We start from the raw sequence: 19,608 nt of genomic DNA on the forward strand, positions 1-19,608 counted from the left end.
TTCTAATGTGCTAGACATTCACACAGGGTACAGTGGAGCCTCAAATGTAAGACTCACAGGCTGGAGCTGGAATCATGAGGCTCATTTACTCACAGGCCTGGTGGTTGATGCTGGCTGTCGGCTGGAACACTCACATAGGGCCTCTCCCTGTGGCCTGGGCTTCCTCACAACATGGTGGCTGGGTTCCAAGGGCAACCATATCCAACAGACGTGAATGGCTTATCATGGAATGGACTTCAGAGCCACACTCTCTGGTTATGAATCTCAGCTCTACCATTTACTGATTGGGTAACTTCTGGTAAGTCACTTAATTTCTCTGTGCCCTGATTGCTTCATCCATAAAATATGAAAAATATCTTCCTTATAGTATATGCTATTATAACCAAGAATAATTACCTCGGGGAGGAACAAATGATCTTAATAGATGTAAGACACTTAGAACAGTGCCTGGTACAGTTAGCCATCGCTAAGGGATCATTTTGAGATGGGTCTCAAAAGAGAATTAGGATTTGGTCATTGAAGAAGAGGGAGAAGGCATTATAGACAGGGATTATCAAAGGCACGGAGGCACAGAGGCTGCGGGTAAGGTGTTCACCAATTCAAGAAGTAAAAATACAGGACACAGTTAAATTTGAATTATTTCTAATGCCTATTTGCGTATACTTTGAGATAAAAAAATTACATGAGACATACTTATTCTAAAAACAGAGTTGTTTATCTGAAATAAATTCTAAGTATCTAAATTACACACCTGTTTATTTCATTATATTTCCCTGGTTATTTGGTTCTCCTTAATAGTTCCTCGTTTTGCAGAATTTGCTTATAAAATTCCCTGAAGTTACAGTCTTTGTTCCATTTACATGTTAACATGATTTCTGTAGTGATCAGCATTAGCATTACGAGCCAGCATATGGAACATCTACTTGCAAAAAGTTACCAACCCTGAGCGTTGCGCTTCAAATGTGATTGGCTGAAGCACATAATACCATCTTTCACAGCATAACCTGCTTTTCCAACTCTGCAGGATTCCACTGCATCTCTTGATCAATAATTTTGTAAAATGTCCACCAGCAAAAAGGAGCATGGTCTTCAATTTTTGTTCGTTTTTTCTTCTGTGTTACCCATGTTGATTCTACTTGTTCCCATGCTAAAAGAGTGTTGAGTAACATCCAAGTAAAATAGTCAAATTTTGTAATGGATGAAACCCATTTCAAAAGATAATCATGGCAGGTGCTGAACTGGACTGGACTGGACTGAAATTTATTTTCTGGTTCATACATAATGTCCTTTTTAACAAGAGTTTTGATAATAAAAGGGACAAGTTTTTCATCAATTCTCGTTTAACACATTCAACAAGTTCCTTAGTAATGGAGCACCTCCATTACACTGTTAGCTGTTCTTTCAATTTACACAATCCTACTGCCAAATTGATACTGAAAACTATGAACAAGAAATAAGTAGGGGCACCTGAGTTGGCTCAGTCAGTTGAGCGACTGACATCAGCTCGGGTCATGATCTCACGGGGTTCATTGGTTTGAGTCCCGGGTCGGACCGTGTGCTGACAGCTGAGAGCCTGGAGCCTGCTTTGGATTCTTTGTCTCCCTCTCTCTCTGCTTCTCCCCTTCTCTCTCTCTCTCTCTCTCTCTCTCTCTCTCTCTCTCTCTCTCTCAAAAAAGAAAAACATTAAAAAATGTAAAAAAAAAAAAAGAAAGAAAGAAAAAAGAAAAAAAAGAAAGAAAAAGAAGTAAACTTCATTCAATGCATTATTTAAAAAGCCAACAGGGGGCGCCTGTGTGGCTCAGTCGGTTAAGCGTCTGATTCCACCTCAGGTCATGATCTTGTCGTCCGTGAGTTCGAGCCTCGCGTCAGGTTCTGTGCTGACACCTCAGAGCCTGGAGCCTGTTTCAGATTCTGTGTCTCCCTCTCTCTCTGACCCTCCCCTGTTCATACTCTGTCTTTCTCTGTCTCAAAAATAAATAAACGTTAAAATAAAAAAATAAAGCCAACAGGAATTTTGAACCAACAACTGGCTTCTTAGTATTTCTTAGAGAAGAAAATCCTTTTCTTTAGAATTCAAGTATCATCTCAGTCCTTCACATAAATGGAGGATTTTCTCAACTGTGTGTTAACGAGAATTAATGGTTTTTGAATGTAAGAGAAATGAAGAATACTGAATGCCAATAAAATCAAAATCCTTAAATTGCTCACTTAGAATAGTATCAATGCTGAAGTAAGAGAGCAATTTCATGACAGTTACTCCAATCTCAGTAAAAAAGACATGAGTGGTGACTGGGTGGCTCAGTCGATTAAGCATCCGACTTGGGCTCAGGTCCTGATCTCCTGGTTCCTGAGTTCGAGCCCCATGTTGGGCTCTGTGCTGACAGCTCAGAGCCTGGAGCCCACTTCAGATTCTGTCTCCCTCTCTCTCTGCCCCTCCCCTGCTCATGCTGTGTCTCTCAAAAAGAAATAAACATTAAATTTTTTTTTTAAAGACATCAGGTACTGTTGAGTAGCATTATGCAGAATATCAGCAGGATAACTAACCATAGAATTATTTATGTTGTGCTTCAACCTTGAATAAGCAGGATTTATACCCTTATACAAACATTCACCAAAAGTTATGTTCATATTATCTCCAACAAAAGCAGAAAAAAATTTTCAACAGTTCTTTTAAAAAAAAAATTTTTTTTTTCAACATTTTTATTTATTTTTGGGACAGAGAGAGACAGAGCATGAACGGGGGAGGGGCAGAGAGAGAGGGAGACACAGAATCGGAAACAGGCTCCAGGCTCCGAGCCATCAGCCCAGAGCCTGACGCGGGGCTCGAACTCACGGACCGCGAGATCGTGACCTGGCTGAAGTCGGACGCTTAACTGACTGCGCCACCCAGGCGCCCCAACAGTTCTTTTTTAATATACACAATAAAACTGTACATATTTCATGTATGTATGTGATTTGATGAGTTCGGACATATGCATACCTCTGTGAACCATCACCACAGGCAAGGTAATACACATCTCCATCACCTCCAGAAGTTTCCTGGGCCCTTTGGGTGTGTGTGTGTGTGTGTGTGTGTGTGTGTGTGTGTGTGTGGTGAACTGTGTGTGTGTGATGAACTCAGTAAAAGAGTTTCTGCATAAATTTGCAGAAACTTTCTGAGGTCTTATCTGGAAGAGATTCTACTCAGAATAGCCCTATTAGCAAGCTTTTTTTAACCAGAAAAATATTGCACGAAAGAAAAGTTGTTTCTGCCTTGAGATTACTTGCACTGTGGCTATGCCGTAAGGTGAGACATTTAGATCTCTCATCATTTCAACAATACTAAATACAGCTTTCACAATTTTATTATAGAAGTGGATGCTACTATTTGAAAATTTTCTTACAATTTTAGAATCAGAAAACACTTTCAGCAGTAGTATCTTTGAATGGTTATTTGAGCTTGAAGACTGATGATGATATACAGTGTGGAAGTCCATTACATTTCTGCTGCAAGTATTTCATCATTTTAACCTGAATCTCTCTTTTAAAAAAATCTGTTTATCACTCCCCTTAACACTAGTTGAGGAAACCATACATCTCTTATACGTAGCTTTTACCATATGCTGGTTTATATGTGGCTTTCCACCATTTTTAAAATATGAAATGACCAATTGCACACTGTGGAAACCTTAAAAGGAATTTTTCCTCGCTCACTAAATGACTATGCTCAGAAAGTTCACAAAATTTATGGTTGCTTTTGTTTGTGGGGGGTTCAAATATACACAAATAAAAAATAGACAATAGAAACAAGTCCAAGAGTCAAAGAGATTGAATGTGAAGAGCTCACAGGTGCAACAATGCACCTGCACTCCGAAGTCTGATCTCACAACCAATCATAAACAGGGGTCCAGATGTTAAAAGGGCTGCATACTTGCAAATTAATATTAAATTGAACTTTATGTCTGACGCACAAAGATGAACTTCATGTTTGCTTGAAAGTGAGACGTGTGCTTTTACGGCCAAGTCTCCCGAACAAAGCTAGAGCTGATTTTCTGTAAGGGTGGGGGGAGTGTGACTTATTTAGGAATTTAAGGACCCTCAGCTGTGTTCGTGTATCGCTAGGGCAAGGCTGCCTTTGACTTGCTGACTTTGAAGCCCGGACTGTGGAATGAGGGACTTGCTGATTGGCTGTTGTCTAGGAGCACAGGGCTGTCACTGATTGGCTGGGTTTCAGAGGCATGGGGCTCTCCTTCCTCGAATCTCTCACTTTTGGAAGCCTGGTTACGGGGGTGAGTATCGCTGATTGGCTGATTTTCAGAACGAAAATCGCTATTTTTTAATAACGGTGGGTAGTGTTCACCGCTTGGGACTTTAGCCAAAGAACAGTATTTTCCTTTCCTGAATGTGAAAATAAGTACCTTTAATTTGCAGCCTTCCCTTTTATACTTACCTCAGTTAAACCTGCGGAGACCATAAGGGGTTGTCCAGATCTATATTGGTAGAGTTATGCTTTTCAGTTAGTGTGGCCATTTAATTGATTTAAATACCAATTATGGTGGAGGAAAAATAACTCTGAAACTTTTTAGTAACTTAATTTTAAAAAGCTGAGTACATGGCACACCTGGGTGGCTCAGTTGGTGGAGCATCCTCCTCTTGATTTCAGCTCAGATCAGCGTGGAAACTGCTTAAGATTCTCTTTGTCTCCCTCTGCCCCTCTCCCCTCTTTCTCTCTAAAATTAAAAAAAAAATGGGGGCCCCTGGGTGACTCAGTCGGTTAAGCGTTCCACTCTTAATTTCAGTTCAGGTCATGATCTCCTGGTTAGTGAGATGGAACCCCGTGTCGGCTCTGTACTGACAATGCGGAACCTGCTTGGGATTCTCTCTCCCTCTCTCTCTGCCCCTTCCCTGCTCATGCTCTTTCTTTCTCTCTCAAAATAAATAAAAACATTTAAAAAATAAAATGATAATAAATTAGTTTTAAACATAGGTCAATAAAAAAGCTGAATACGTTCAGGGCATCCTGAAAGTTAATAGATAGTTAATAGAGAGTGCAGGACAAAGTACAGAACATGTCCTGTATAAACTGGCAACTCTGGGGAAAGTTCAAGAGTAACAGAAGAATCCCCACCCCCAACCCCCAACAGAAGGAACTGTAATTCTCATTTCCTCCTAAAAGGTCATTCATTATAGCCCTGCTTCTTAAAGGAGCATATTGGAAACAACGTAAGTGCCCATCATGGGGAAACTGGTTGGATAAAGTTTTGTACATCTATACAATGGCATATAATGCAGCAGTTAAAAAGGAGGAGTTCTGTGAACTGCTATAAAGACTACCCCCATAGTTAAGTTAAAAAACAAAACAAAACAAAACAAGGACGGGGCACCTGGCTGACCTAGTCAGTTAAGTGTCTGACTTTGGCTTAGGTCATGATCTTGCTGTTCGTGGGTTTGAGCCCCACATTGGACTCTCTGCTGTCAGTGCAGAGCCCACTTTAGATCCTCTGTCCCCATCTCTCTTCCCCTCTCCCTCCTCAAAAAATAAACATTAAAAAAAATAAGGGTGGCTGCGTGGCTCAGTTGGTTGAGTGTCTGACTCTTGATTTTGGCTCACGTCATGATCTCGTGTGGTTTGTGAGTTCAAGCCCCACATCGGGCTCTGCACTGTCAGCTCAGAGCCTGCCTGGGATTCTCTCTCTCTTCCTCTCTCTCTGCCCCTCCCCTGTGTGCGCGCTCTCTCTCTCTCTCTCTCTCTCTCTCTCTCTCTCAAAATAAATAAAACAATTTTTTTAAATAAAAGATCAGGATGCAGAACTCTAGGTATGGTATCATTTGCACTGAAGTATGCATGGGGGTCATGGAGGTAGAAATAAATACATGTTCCTATAGACTATCTCTGGAATGATACTCTAGAACAGTTGTGGTGATCTCCTTGGGGGGAGGAGAACTGAAAAGCTGGGAAGCTGAAGCAAAAAGAGCAGGAAGTCTTCCTTTTCATACTGCTTGATTTTTAATTTTTTTTTTATCTATTTTACCTTGAGAGAGAGAGAGAGAGTGCGTGTGTGCATGAGTTGGGGAGAGAGGGAGAGACAGAGAGAGAGAGAGAGAGAGAGAGAATCAAGCAGGCTGCACGCTCAGTGCGTAGCCTGATGTGGGGCTCAATCCCATGACCCTGGGATCATGACCCAAGAGTCAGAGTCAGATGCTCAACCGACTGAGCCACCCAGATGCCCCTTGTTTGATTTTTTTTATCCTTTGTGAGTGCATTACCTATGCTAAATGCTTCTGATTATTTTTATTTTTTTTTTAAGTTTATTTATTTTGAGAGAGAGTGTATGTGCACACAAGCAGGGGAGGGGCAGAGAGAGGGAAAGAGGGAATCCCAAGCAGGTGCTGTGCTGTCAGCGCAGAGCCCGATGCAGGGCTCAATCTCACCAACTTCAAGATCATGACCTGAGCCAAAATCGAGACTCTGATGCTTAACGGACTGAGCCACCCAGATGTCCCACTTGCAATTATTTTTAAAACAGTGGTTTCAAATATCGAGTGTGTGACCTGGGCATAGACAAAAGGCACAGGTTTGATATGTTTGAGGGTGTGGACAGGATGTTTCCTGAGCCTGGTGACTCTTCTGCTCTAGGGTGGACTTCGGAGGCTGGTGGACCAGCTGTGTGGGATGTTTCCCACGTCTCCAAGTCTCTTCCACATCACAGAGCACAGGAAGCAGCCTGGGGCTGGAAGGAGAGCAATGTCATCCCACATAGCATATGACCAAGAAACAGAGCTCACAGTAAATGCACTAAATTTCACAGGCAGCCAAAGAAAACAGGAACCATTCTCATTATTCTGTGTAGAGTTCCCTTCCTGGGAGCTCTCTGTTGCTGATGGAGATAAACAAACAAACAAACAAACAAGAAGGGTACTCCATAGCCTCCTTGGAATTTCATAGCTGAACGTCTTCTCCCTGGAGAGTCAGTCTGCCTTGAGAAGAATAGCTTCTTTCCTGGCAAAACCAGTTTTCTACAGCACAGAATGTGTTAGAGAGAGTATGATAAGCACTGGGAAACGGAGAGTTTGGGAGCAGAACCCACTGTAGCAGATAATCACTGTCATCCTAGGAGCTGATGTTCGCTGAGAAGGTATTGTGTTATGTGGACTGTGCTAGGTGCTTTGCATCCATTATCATGTCAGTCTTTAGAACAACTCTATGGGGTAGGCACAGTTATTCCAATTCTACTAACGAGAAAACTGGTACACAGAGGTTTAGAATTTCACCCGAGGTCATGTAAATGGGTGATCTGGGGCTTGAACCCAGCTGTCGGCAGTCTTAGCCATTCAATCATACTTCCTCCAAAAGAGGGCTTATCCAACACAGCCTAAAAACCAGTTAAAAAGCACCAAGCATTCATTGAGCACCTACTGTGTGCCTGGGACTGGGAGAGGTACCACGGGAGACATTTGATGTTTGAGTGTTAGTGTGACTCTTGGAATGTGATTTTCTTTAATTGAGGTGAAATTCACATGACATGAAACTAACCATCTCAAAATGAACAGTTCAGTGGCATTTAGTACAATCACAGTGTATAGCCATCACCTCTATTTAGTTTCAAAACATCTTCCTTACCCCAAAAAGGACCCACCTCCTCATTAAGCTGTTTCCCTCCATTCTTCCCTCTTCTCAGCCCCTCTAGCCGCCAAATCTGTGTTCTGTTTCTGTGGATTTACCTATTTTGGATATTTCATATAAATTGAATCATAAAATATATGACCTGTGTCTGGCTTCTTTCACTTAGTATATTGTTATCAGGGTTTATCCACATTGTAATAGGTATCAGTACTCCATGCTTTTTTTTTTATTAGATTCCATAATATCATATACCACACTTTGTTTATCTATCCACCCACTGATGGGCATTTGAGCTATATCCACATTTTGACTATTATAAATGTTACAGGACAGAGAACCAGTTCCAAACTTAGGTTCACCTGCTCACCGCTTGAAAATCAAGAGAGGAATGATGGAAGAAAAGGAAACGTTGGTTTATTCAGGAAGCTGGCAACTTGGGAAGATGGTAGACTAATGTCTCAAAGACCATCTTCCCTGTCCAGGGGAAGCTGTAGGGTTTAAAGGAGAAAGCATGGGAAAAGGGTGGGGGGGGAGGCTACACCCAAGAGAAGCAGGTGCCCAGGTGGTTACTCATATGTGGACATGACCCTTCACAGACTTGCTGGATCAGTGGCAGCTGTTTTCGAAGGCTTATTTTCTGGAAAAGTTTGGTTCTTCGTGCCCCAAAACCAGTGGTCTGCAAATGTCAAGGAAAGTAAGTTGTTTCTGCTGTGCATCAAGGGACAGGCTAGCAAGCAAGGAATGCATAAGCTTGAAGCAAGCTAACCGTTAGGACGGGCTGGAGTGCAGTAAATTTTAAAAAATAAGAAACCACTCAAACCACTGCTGTGAACATGTGTGTGCACGTACTTGAATAGCTGTTCTCAGTTCTTTGGGGTTTACACCTAGGAGTGGAATTGCTGGGTCACATGGTAAGTCTATGTTTACCTTTTTGAGGAACCCCCAAATTGGAATGTGCTATTTTGACATTGGAGTCTTTTCTTGGTACCTTGGCTCTCTCCTATCCAAGCAAAGGAGAGAGCTCCTTTCCAGGGCAAACAAGAGAAACACAGTGTGGTGTGTGAAGACACAGGCTGGTGTAGTTTTGAACCTCTGTTCTACCACTTGTTGATACTAGGTGTGTGGGCTAGTTGTAAGCCTCTTTGAGACTGTCTCCTTCTGTGTAGAAATGGAGATGATCCCATCGTCCATCCATCCATCCATCCATCCCTTCACTGCGTCTGCTGAGGCTGTTGTGGGCCAGGTGCTGGGGTCAGAGAAAGCCTTCATCAAATCTATGGAAGGAAAATGGGGTGGAGTGGGGAGGACCCAGGAGTGGATTTTTGTAAGCTTATTTATTTTGAGAGAGAGAAAGAGAGAGAGAGTAAACAGGGCAGGGACAGACAGAGAGGGAGACAGAGAATCCCCAAGAATCTGTGCTGAGAGCACAGAGCCTGATACAGAGCTCAAACCCACAAACTGTGAGATCATGACCTGAGCCTAAATCAAGAGTCGGATGCTTAACCGACTCAGCCACCCAGGTGCCCCAAGAATTTTTTTTTAATTTTATTTTTTAAAATTTACATCCAAATTAGTTAGCATATAGTGCAACAATGATTTCAGGAGTAGAAGAATCTTTATTTTTTAAAGATTTTATTTTTAAATTATCTCTATACCCAACATGGGCTTGAACCTACAACCCGGAGGTCAAGAGTCACATGCTCTACCAACTGAGCCAGCCAGGAGCCCCAAAAGCAAGAATCTTTTTGTCATGAGCATAATGACTCCCTTTAGTCACAAGTAGTCAGTGAGTATGTCCAAGTAGGACTGCAGCCCATTCCTCTCTATCCCCAGCAGCAAACACAGGGCCTACAGAAAGAGATATGTCATTTAGGGTTCTGGAGTGCAAAGCAGCAGAAACTGAGTGGCTTGGTTTAACAGATATTCCTGGAAAAAAGATTACAATAGCCCCCAGAATCGCAAAAGTAACTAAGCACTCAGCCCTCCAGGAGGCCGGGAAGACACCAGGCCGTTATAGGCATGTTAGCACCAGCAGTCATGGATCTGCACCCCCCTGGGGCTCTGCTCCCTTGCTCCGACCTCGTCTCCACCTGAGGGCACCCTGCCCGGCTCCCGGAGCATCCTGCCGCAGCTCAGGGCCTGAGTGCCACTACAGGTGCTGCCTGTCACTGTAGGTTGGTCTTTGCACGACTCCCGGGGGTTTCTTCATGTTATGGTCATCAGAGGTTTGAATTCTCATTATGACAATTTTCTAGCAAATACCAGTAACATGTCTTGAGGAAAAGTGTCTCTGTCTTAAGTCACTCCTGGGGCTGAAAGAGCAAAACTGGGTCTGGGACTGACAGTGAAAATCAGCTTGCACTGCCCAAGAATGAAGCCAGGAGGACAGAGAAGATAAAGCCAGCTGGAAAGCCAACAGGAAACACTTTCTCCCAAAGTCACGTGGAAACTATGAAATGTCATAAGGACCTCTCTTTGGGTGACCGATGCTTTCTGATCTGTGACAAAGGCCTTCTTTGCCATTCTCATCTGTTACGGAGGACAACCAACTACTCAGCCACCCTCATGACACAACAGCTTTCAATCCCCAGTTAACTCTGCTTTTCTCAATCCTGAGTCCTAAAGAGTAACACGAGCAGTCCTGTGGAAGGCCCCACCCACCTCACCACATCAAGGCAAGAAATATGATTGCATCACTGCAGGCTCCTTCCTGGTGGCCTCTGGCTGATGAGGCTTGACAGGACTGTCAGGGTCTGGAATAGAGGACTGTGGTTGGCAGCCCCGCCAGGACCGTGAGATGGAGGGCTGAAGTTCGTCCAAAACAAGGTGGAATGCTGTTATTAGGGAACAGTGAAAGGACTGGGCTTCCAGACCCAAGACGTCCAAACTCCAAGAGTCTATGCTAACAATCATGCTAATTGTTATTATTGCAGTCGTGTTCTTAGCAAATGTCTTATAAAATTATAGATGATAATAACAATGCTTAATGGTGATTGGGCATTTGCTATGTGCCAGGCATTGCTTGTTTACTTAATTCTTGAAGCAACCTATTTTATAAGGTCTTCTGCCAGTTCTGGGCCATGCCATCTGTGAAGGGAGAGTCATCCAGCATGAAGACGAGAGGTTGCCAACTTCCAGCTCTGGGTGCCACCTCAGTGACTACTCTGGCCTAGCAGTGTTCCCTGGATCTCTCTAGATCTTTGTTGGAGATGTATGAAGTTAGAAGTGGGTACTGGCCCAACACGCCCTACTTTAGGTCAGGACTTGCACTCCACTCTGGCAGCAATAATGGTAATAAACACTCTTAAGTTGCTTTACTACGTACCAGAGACCGTGCTAAGAGTTTTGCATTTATCATTTCACTTCATCAGCAGAGCAGCCCTGTGAGCTACATGCTTCTTTATTTGACAGATGAGCAAACTGAGGCCAGGAGAGGTTTCTTGCTAAGGTCACATAGTTGATGAATGACAGAACCAAGATTTGAACCTAAGGCTGTTTACAGCTCTGTGCTAAAACCACAAGGCCACATTGCTTGAATGACCTGAGACCATCTGTAAATGCAGCCTCTGTTTACATTTTTATAATTGTTTATGTAGTTTTTCATATATATATATATATTTTTCATATATATATATTTTTTCATATATATATATATATATATATATATATATATATATATATATATATTTTTTTTTTTTTAAGTGTGCTCCACACTGGATGTGGTACTTGAGCTCACAGCCCTAAGATAAGACCTGAGCAGAGATCAAGAGTTGGACACTTAACTGACTGAGGCACCCAGGTGCCCCCATATTTAAATATATTTTTAATAAATTAGTGAAAAGCACTTAGCCCAGGGCCTGGCATGAGATTCATGAGCCATTATTACAGTTATAATGGGTGTGACCTTGACCAGTATGTAGAATCCTATTCTTACTATAACTTTAGGTTATGATTCTCCCTTTATCTTCATTGCTCAGTGATGATCAGTTTGCATGGCTCTTAGATGCTTTCCATCTCTCCCCCAAATGCCATCTGCCAAATTTTTCCCTCACATTCTTTATGCGGCAAAGACTTAGGGGCAAGTGCTTAAAAATTAAAAGCATCTCTAAGCAAATTTTTTTAAGAAGGAAAAAATGCTGTTGTCATGGGGTAAATAAGTGATCGGCCCCTAATTTTTCTGTTTGCAATCTCAGGAATCTGGGATCTGGGGAGAGAAAGGGGATGTGGAGACCATGATGGCTGTCCCATAGACTGGGGAAAGCCCAGGGTTGTCTCTGCTGCTGAAAGTAGCCAGAAGAGCTCAAAGAACAGGTTCTGACCATTGACGTCACTGTCACAGTGGGCAGCTCGGCCAAAAGGTAGGTTCCTGGGCCCCATCTCAGGCACACGGGGGCCATATCTCTGGAGATGGTGCCCATGAACCTGCATTTAGCATGTTTTCTGGTGAAGAGCTATAGTCTAATTCTAATATCAAGAACAAAGAGACTGGGGTAAGGCTGGGGTCACTGTCAGAGTGTAGCAGGATTCTCACACAGAGTCTTGACACTGAGTCTTTTCTGTCCAGGAAGCAACTTTATTTGGGCCGGCACTGCTCAGTTGGGTTTGTACCCAAAGAACTGAGCCCGGAATGTCATGTGGTGTAGTTTTTTATATACTTGCTACTTCTTTGTCTCCCATGTATAGTAACACACAAACATGTAGTCTGATTAAGTGGTCTCACGTTACAAGGTCATGAGGGATGTTGTCACATAAGCATATAGCCAGGTTGCCTTGAGGTTTGTTTTTTCTTTTTTCTTTCCTTAAGGAGGGGGACCTACCACAAGAGGAGCAACTATTTTTATTTTTATTTTTATTTTAGTTTATTTTTTGAGGCAGGGTGGAGGGGTAGAGGGAGAGGGAGAGAAAGAATCCCAAGTAGGCTCTGAGCTAACGGTACAGATGTGGGACTCAAACTCATGAACCATGAGATCATGACCTGGACTGAAATCAAGAGTTGGATGCTTAACCAACTGAGCCACCCAGGCACCACAAGGAGCAATTATGTTTAAAAAATGCTTTGTGGATGGCCATCTTTTTAGATGCTTTTTTTCTTTTTCTTTCTTTCTTTTTTTTTTAAAGTAATCTCTGCACTCAGTGTGGGGCTCAAACTTACAACCCCAAGGTCAAGAGTCACATGCTCTACCAACTGAGGCAGCCAGGCACCCCCTAGGGGTCTTCTGTTCTGCATTTACATGTCTTCCTTGCAACATCTTTTCATCATGGCCTCACTTGACTTTCTAACATCAATTTAATTATTACATTAGTGCTCTAAGGGTCCACCTCTGGAGAATGCAATGGGGGAGCCATCACTGTCCCTCCTCCTTCCACCAGACATGATTCTGCTCACAGAGGCTGATTGCATAGGACCTACCCTCCTTCCAGGCCCCTCACCCTTTTTCTTATTTCTTTTGGTCTTTGCTGCTACTTTTTCATCATAGGGGAGGGAGAGAGAATGCTCCTAGAATGTGAAAGACCCATTTCCCTTGTGAAATTCAAAGACGAAATTCACGTGAATCAGTTTTCCTTTGGATTTGAGGTGCTGTTATTTTGGAACTAATTTAGCATGCCCTGGATTGAGAGAATTGGAGCCTGTTTATTTATCTCTTTGGCTGACCTTCCCTCCCTTCTTTCTGCTTTTGTTTTCTTTTCTCCAGCTGCTGTTGCAAGTTTCATTTATCGGTCTGGCTTGCTTTGGGGTGCCAAGAGAGGAGGCTGGGCATGAGTCTGTGCCTGGCTGGAGGATTAAGAGGAGGCTCTAGGAGCATTGTAGGAAGAAAGGAATAAATGCATGTAAAACACCTTGCTACAACTTGGTTACAACAACAAAAACAAACAATCCCAACTGGAAAATGGGCAAAGGATTTGCATATACATGTCTCCAAGGAACATATGCAAAAGGCCAATAAGCCCATGAAAAGATACTCAACATCACTAACCAGTAGGGAAATGCAAATTGAAACCACAATGAGGTACCACTTCATACCCATGGGATGTTATTTTAAGAAAAGGAAAATAAGAAGTGTTGATGAAGATGTGGAGAAATTGGAACTATTGTGCACTGCTGGTGGGAATGGAAAACAGTATGGTAGTTCCTCCAAATTAAAAATGGAATTGCCATATGAACCAGCAATCCTACTTGTGGGCATATACCCAAAAGCATTGAGAGCAGGGACTCGAAAAGACACTTGTACACCTTCATTCATAGCAGTATTATCCACAATGGTCAGGAGGTGGAAACTATCCAGGTGTCCACTGACAGATGAATGGTTAAACAAAATGAGGTATGTACGCACAGTGGAATGTTATTCAGCCTTTAAAAGGAAGGAAATTCTGACACATGCTATGATATGGATGAATCTTGAGGACACTATACTAAGTGAAATAAGCCAGTAACAGAAGGATAAATGTTATATGATTGCATTTATATTAGGTACTTAGGATAGTCAAATTCAGAGACAGAAAGTCGAACGGTGGTTGCCAGGGACGGGAGGCAATGGGGAAGGGAGTTTCAGTTTGGGAAAATGGAAAAAATTCTGGAGATGGCTGGTGGTGACATTTGCATACCAGTGTCAATGTACTTAGTGCCACTGAACTGTATAGTTAAAAATGGTTAAAATAGTAAATTTTATTTTATGTATATTTTACTACAGTAAAAAAAAAAGGGGGGGCAATAAAGGTACCTACTTCAGGGATTGTAAATAATAGCCAGTATTAATTGAGCCTGTGCTATCTGCTGGGTGCTGCTCTAAGAACTTTACATGTGTGTTTCATGTAATCCTCACACAGACGTTTAAGGCAAATCTTTTTCTTTCTTCTTTTTTTTTTTTTTTTTTTTTTTTTTTTTGGTCATTTCATGGATTTAGAGACTGAGGCTCAAGGAGCTAATAATGATCAATCATCCGCTGAAAAGCAGAGACAGGTTTGAAACACAGATCTGGTCCAAGTGAAGCCTCTGCTGTAACTTCTTAGGGTAGGAACTTGGCCTTGGCACTGCCATTTCCCCGGTGTACCTAGAATAGCACCTGGCGCGTAGTAGTTTCTCAATAAAACACGTTGGCTGAATGAGTAGCTCCAGAGCCTGTGCTTGCAACCTGTCTGCCAAATGGGATAGTGCATGGACAGCACTCAGCACAGTGCCTGGCACACTGTAAATGGACAATGAATAGAAACAAATTTGCACGACTGTTATGGGCTCTTCCATATGGCGGGGAGCTCGGAGGAGGGATATAAAATTCATCCCCCAAATCTGTCCTGTGGACCAGACTGGGGCTGTGAAGGTGGCTGGTTCTTTCCTCAGCCCACTCCTTCCTTCTTGGCTTCCTTCTGCCTTTTTTACACTTTTGTTCTCCTCTGCTCCCAATTGGACTGAGCTTCTTTAAGAACAAGGTGGTGACATCTTTGTGTTCCTTTAGCGGCTCCTCCACACAGGGCTTTAGACTCAAAGGGCATGGAGAAATAGAGCGGAAAACCCTGTGCACTTTCTGAATTGGAGGTGGGCAGCCTTCTCCAGTGGATGCTGAGGGCCCTTGAGGAACTCAATGCCAGTTAAAACCCCTACTTCTTTGCTTCCTCGAAAGACCCTGCAGGTTGGCCCTGATATACAAAGCTAGTTCTTTCCCAGTTGGGAAGCATTCTGGTCAGAACCAGGAAAAAAGATCAGAAAGAAAAGGCTTTCAGAATATTGATAGGAAAAGACAAATTCCCAAAATCGATGTACTAACAGACTTAAAAAAGGGAGCAACCACTCAAAGTTAGGGTACTGCTCTTTGTTTTTGCTCACTAATTCAGTATTTACGGATGTGCGCTTCCCCTGACTTTGCTCTCTGTCAGACCTTCAGCTATGGATCAGTCCTGCAAGCAGTCGTTTTGTCTGAGGGCTCCCGGACAAACAGGAAGTGCCATGTCTAGAGATCTGCTGATCTGGAAAATGCATGGCTCTGGGCTTTGGTTGGGTGAGGAGTCGGGGCCTTGTCCTTTGCCCCAGGAGAACAAAGAATTTCTATCATGACTACAACATAAACCCCTCTGGAGAAACCTGCCCCGGGGTGTTTTCTCTGAGGCCTGGGTTTGCCTAGAAAATTGCCTTTGACTTCCACCCAGGCAGTTGTGGGTTTTGTTTTTGTTTTTTAATGTTTATTTATTTTTTGAGAGAGACAGAGCATGAGCAGGGGAGGGGAAGGGCAGAGAGAGAGAGGGGGAGTCACAGAATCCAAAGCAAGCTCCAGGCTCTGAGCTCTCAGCACAGAGCCCTATATTGAGCTTGAACCCACAAACGGTTGAGATCATGACCTGAGCCGAAGTTGGATGCTTAACCGACTGAGCCAGCCAGGCAGCCCCCAACTAGGCAGTTTCTGATGCCTCTTACAGACATTCTGAACAAATTGTTCATCTTTTTTTTTCTACTTGATTCATCCACATGGACCAGTCCCTTAAATACCTCTGCCTCTCCCACCCCAAAAAGCCTGGGTATCCAGTATCATTTCATGAAGGGAGGATTGTATATAAAGCACTGTTTTCTAAAATTCAAAGATTGCATACCACTTCGTTAGTTTTTTGGTTGCTATTATCCATGTACTGTCTGTGTTATTACTTAATATTTTTTAGTCAATTTTTAAACTTTAGCATTATTCTAATCAGTTGTTATCTATGAAATCATAGATTTCATATTCCATTATATACACATGTACTTATATACACACAATTTTTTTAAAGATTTTATTTTTAAGTAACTTCTGCATCCACTGTGGGACTTGAACCCACAACCCCAAGATCAAGAGTTAGAGGCTCCACCGACAAAGTCAAGCAGGAGCCCCTACACACACAATTTTAAATAAGTACATAACTAGTGAGAAAAATGTTACAGAAACCATCAGGTATATTTACTCTACCTCAGGAGCACAGGCCTAAGTTATGGTGTTCCAAGTAAAACTCTGGAGGTAGATTCTGTCAGGCTTGAGTAGAACCAATGTCAGCCATGGCTATGGGGACCTTCCTGGCCAGTGGTTTGGGATCTTTCCTGGCCATCTTCTATGTGAGTCCCAGAGCATGCTCTTCAACTCCGGGGGGCAAACCCAGCAAGAAGGCACTCTGTTTATGAGAATCATCCCACACTCCTATTAACATTGGAGCCTTCTCCACAAGTTTCTGTTTTTCCTTCTATTACCCTGCTGGTTTCACCCTGCTCCACCACACCGTAGATCTAGCCTGTGCAGTGCAGACAAGTCAGCTGACTTGCAAGGTTGCCCTTAGAACTCTGACTGGTATCCTCAGTTCCAGAGAGGGCTGGTCAACTGAGCTAGGCAGCCGTAGGCTGCTTCTCTTGGCTCGAAGTGTCTCTTAAACCCTCTTTTTTTTAAAGGTTTATTTAAAAATGTATTTGTTTATGTTACTGAAGTATAACTTTTAACATTTTTTTAAATGTTTATTTTTGAGAGAGAGAGAGACAGAGCATGAGTGGGGGAGGAGCAGACAGAGAGGGAGACACAGAATCCGAAGCAGGGTCCAGGCTCTGAGCTGTTAGCACAGAGCCCAGTGCAGGGCTCAAACCCACGAATCAGGAGATCATGACCTGAGCTGAAGTCAGACGCTTAACTGACTGAGCCAGCCAGGCGCCCCTGAAGTGTCACTTTTATATCTTAAATGTACAGTATCATGAATTTTTATTAAGTATATACCTATGAAACTACAACTCAAATCAAGGTACAGTCCTGTGGCTTTTGATATGGTAGCTACCAGCCATGTGTGGCTATTGAGCAGTTGAAGCATGGCTAGTTAGAATTGAGATGTGCTGTAGGTATAAAATACACTTTCAACAACTTAGTACAAAAAAACGAATATATATCATTGATAATTTTTAGTGATTAAATGTCCAAATGACAATATTTTGGATACTAAATAAAAATATATCCTTAAAATTAAACTTCACTGGTTTCTGGGGGCACCTGGGCGGCTCAGTTGGTTGAGTGTCTGACTCTTGATTTTGGCTCAGGTCATGACCCCAGGGTCGTGGGATTGAACCCCACCTCGGGCTCTGTGCTGGGTGTGGAGCCTACTTAAGATTCTCTCTCTCTCCCTCTGCCCCTCTCCCCGGCTCACACTCTCTCTCTGAAATAAAAAATAAAAAATAAATAAATATGGCTACTAGAAAATGTTAAATTGCATATACAGCTTGCATTATATGTTTTTTGGACAGTGCTGGTATAGAACATTCCCAGCATCCCAGAAGGCTCCCTCATGTTCCTTTCCCATCAATACCCCCCCAGGTAACCCTTATCCTGATCTCTATCATAGCTTCATTTGGCCTGTCTTGGCCTTCATGTAAATAGAATAATGTGTGTACACAGATCAATGTTAGATCTGTGAAGTTCATTCATGTTCTACCATGTTGTAGAGGCTTATTTTTTCAGTATTCTGTAGTACTCTGTGGTATTAGTAGGCAACAGTTTATTTCACCCAGTCTATTGCTGCTGAACACTAGTGTTTTCCCAGATTTGGGTTGTTGTTAGTAAAGTTATTGTTAATAAGCTGTAATGATTTTGTGTGTGTACTTGGTGTACATAAACAGACACTTCTATTGGTATAAACCCAGGAAAGGAATGGCTGGGTCATGGGGTAGATGCATGTTTTGCTGTAGTAATATCCTGTGACATTTTTTCAAAGTGGTTGTTAGACTTTGCACTCCTGTCAGCTGTGGATGAGAGTTTGGGTAGTCCTATATCCTCATTGGCGCTTGGTCTTGCCAGTCCTTTTGCTTTTAGCTGGTCTATTAGAGAGGCAGTCAGATTTTGAATTGAGAATAATTCTTACAATTTTCTTCTCTTTACAAGGTGACAGACACCCACCTAGAGGATGTGTAGAACACATACACAGGCAAAATGATGACAATAAAAATACCCATCATCTCAAGTCAACTCCTGTTAATCTTTGATGAATATCCATCCTACATTTATTAGTGTGTATACTGAAAAAAATGACATACTACAGTAATTTTTGCTAACAAAGTACAATGCCCATCTTTACATGCCCATGAACATTCATCTACAGGGCAGTTTTTAAAAGCTAAATGGTATTCCATTTTATGGATGTGCCATAATCTATCAGTACCCTTAGTCTTGAGCGTTTAGGCTATTAGCAATTTTTCACTCTTATACACGGTGTTGTAATGAGCACCCTTGCCATTAAATCTTTGTTCTTGTCTTTAAATTTTTTCCAACAGTGGAGTTGCTTGTTAAAAAGGCTTGTATGCATGTTTTGAAGGCTGCCCGTCTGTCTCTCTGAGCGGCTTCGTCCCCAGTCTTGACAGCAAAACCCTATCTCTTTTCAGTGAATGCCATTTTGAAGGCAAGAGGGCAAGAAAATATTCTCTAGAACGCAGAGTTGCTCCTTCCTAGATCTGATGCGCAAGAGGCACTGGTTCTCTAAGAATGCTAGGTCAGCTATTAATGCAGAAACTCAGGCAGGTCATGTGCCTGGGGCAGAGAGGGAGCTGCTGGGTTTTTTAAGGAAGCGATATCTGGACCAAGGAAGGGGAATGTGTTATCTGTGAGAAGGTAAGTGCTAACTAGGTGAGACAGAGAGACAAAAGGGGGTCTCTTAGGTGAGGTCTATAAAAAGGGTTTGGGGAATAACAGAGCATTGCGTCTTGGTTGCTGTTAGGGCTCTAATCCATATCTCCGTGGAGCTCCATGGCTCCATCTAATTAACGGGACGTTTCTCTGTGGGAGAGATGATAAATGTCTGGAAGCAGATACAAGGACTTGTGTCCCTACCTACTCCTTTGGCTTGCCTTGAGCGCTCTACAGAGAGAGGGACTTATAGAAAGAAACTGATAGAGCAATTCAAGCTGGACACCCCAAAATTCAGGGCAAAGCAGAGCCACTCAAGGACCCAGGTGGCCTGCTGTAGCTCAGAAGCAATTCCATCCTCAACCCCCAGGAAACACTCTGCTCCCGGGCCTCTCTTGATGG

At 42.7% G+C, this 19,608-nt stretch overlaps 1 protein-coding gene across 6 annotated transcripts in view; it reads left to right on the plus strand.

Annotated features, from left to right (window-relative positions):
• Positions 1-13,999, plus strand: part of LOC109502329 — a 17,613-nt gene extending 3,614 nt beyond the window's left edge. For 2 of the 6 annotated variants that reach the window (XM_045060362.1, XR_006599925.1), the window contains exon 4: positions 96-746. In XM_045060362.1, coding sequence (XP_044916297.1) covers positions 96-284 — 189 coding nt within the window. In that variant the 3' untranslated portion in view covers positions 285-746. Of the gene's footprint in view, positions 1-95; positions 747-881; positions 1,664-2,719; positions 2,778-4,101; positions 4,687-13,296 lie in introns of those variants that run through there. The other 4 variants (XM_045060380.1, XM_045060382.1, XM_045060368.1 and 1 more) reach the window with 4 other exon arrangements.
• Positions 14,000-19,608: the final 5,609 nt, after the last annotated feature.

The sequence above is a fragment of the Felis catus genome, chromosome A1 (assembly GCF_018350175.1).
Source record: "Felis catus isolate Fca126 chromosome A1, F.catus_Fca126_mat1.0, whole genome shotgun sequence".
NCBI lineage: Eukaryota > Metazoa > Chordata > Mammalia > Carnivora > Felidae > Felis > Felis catus.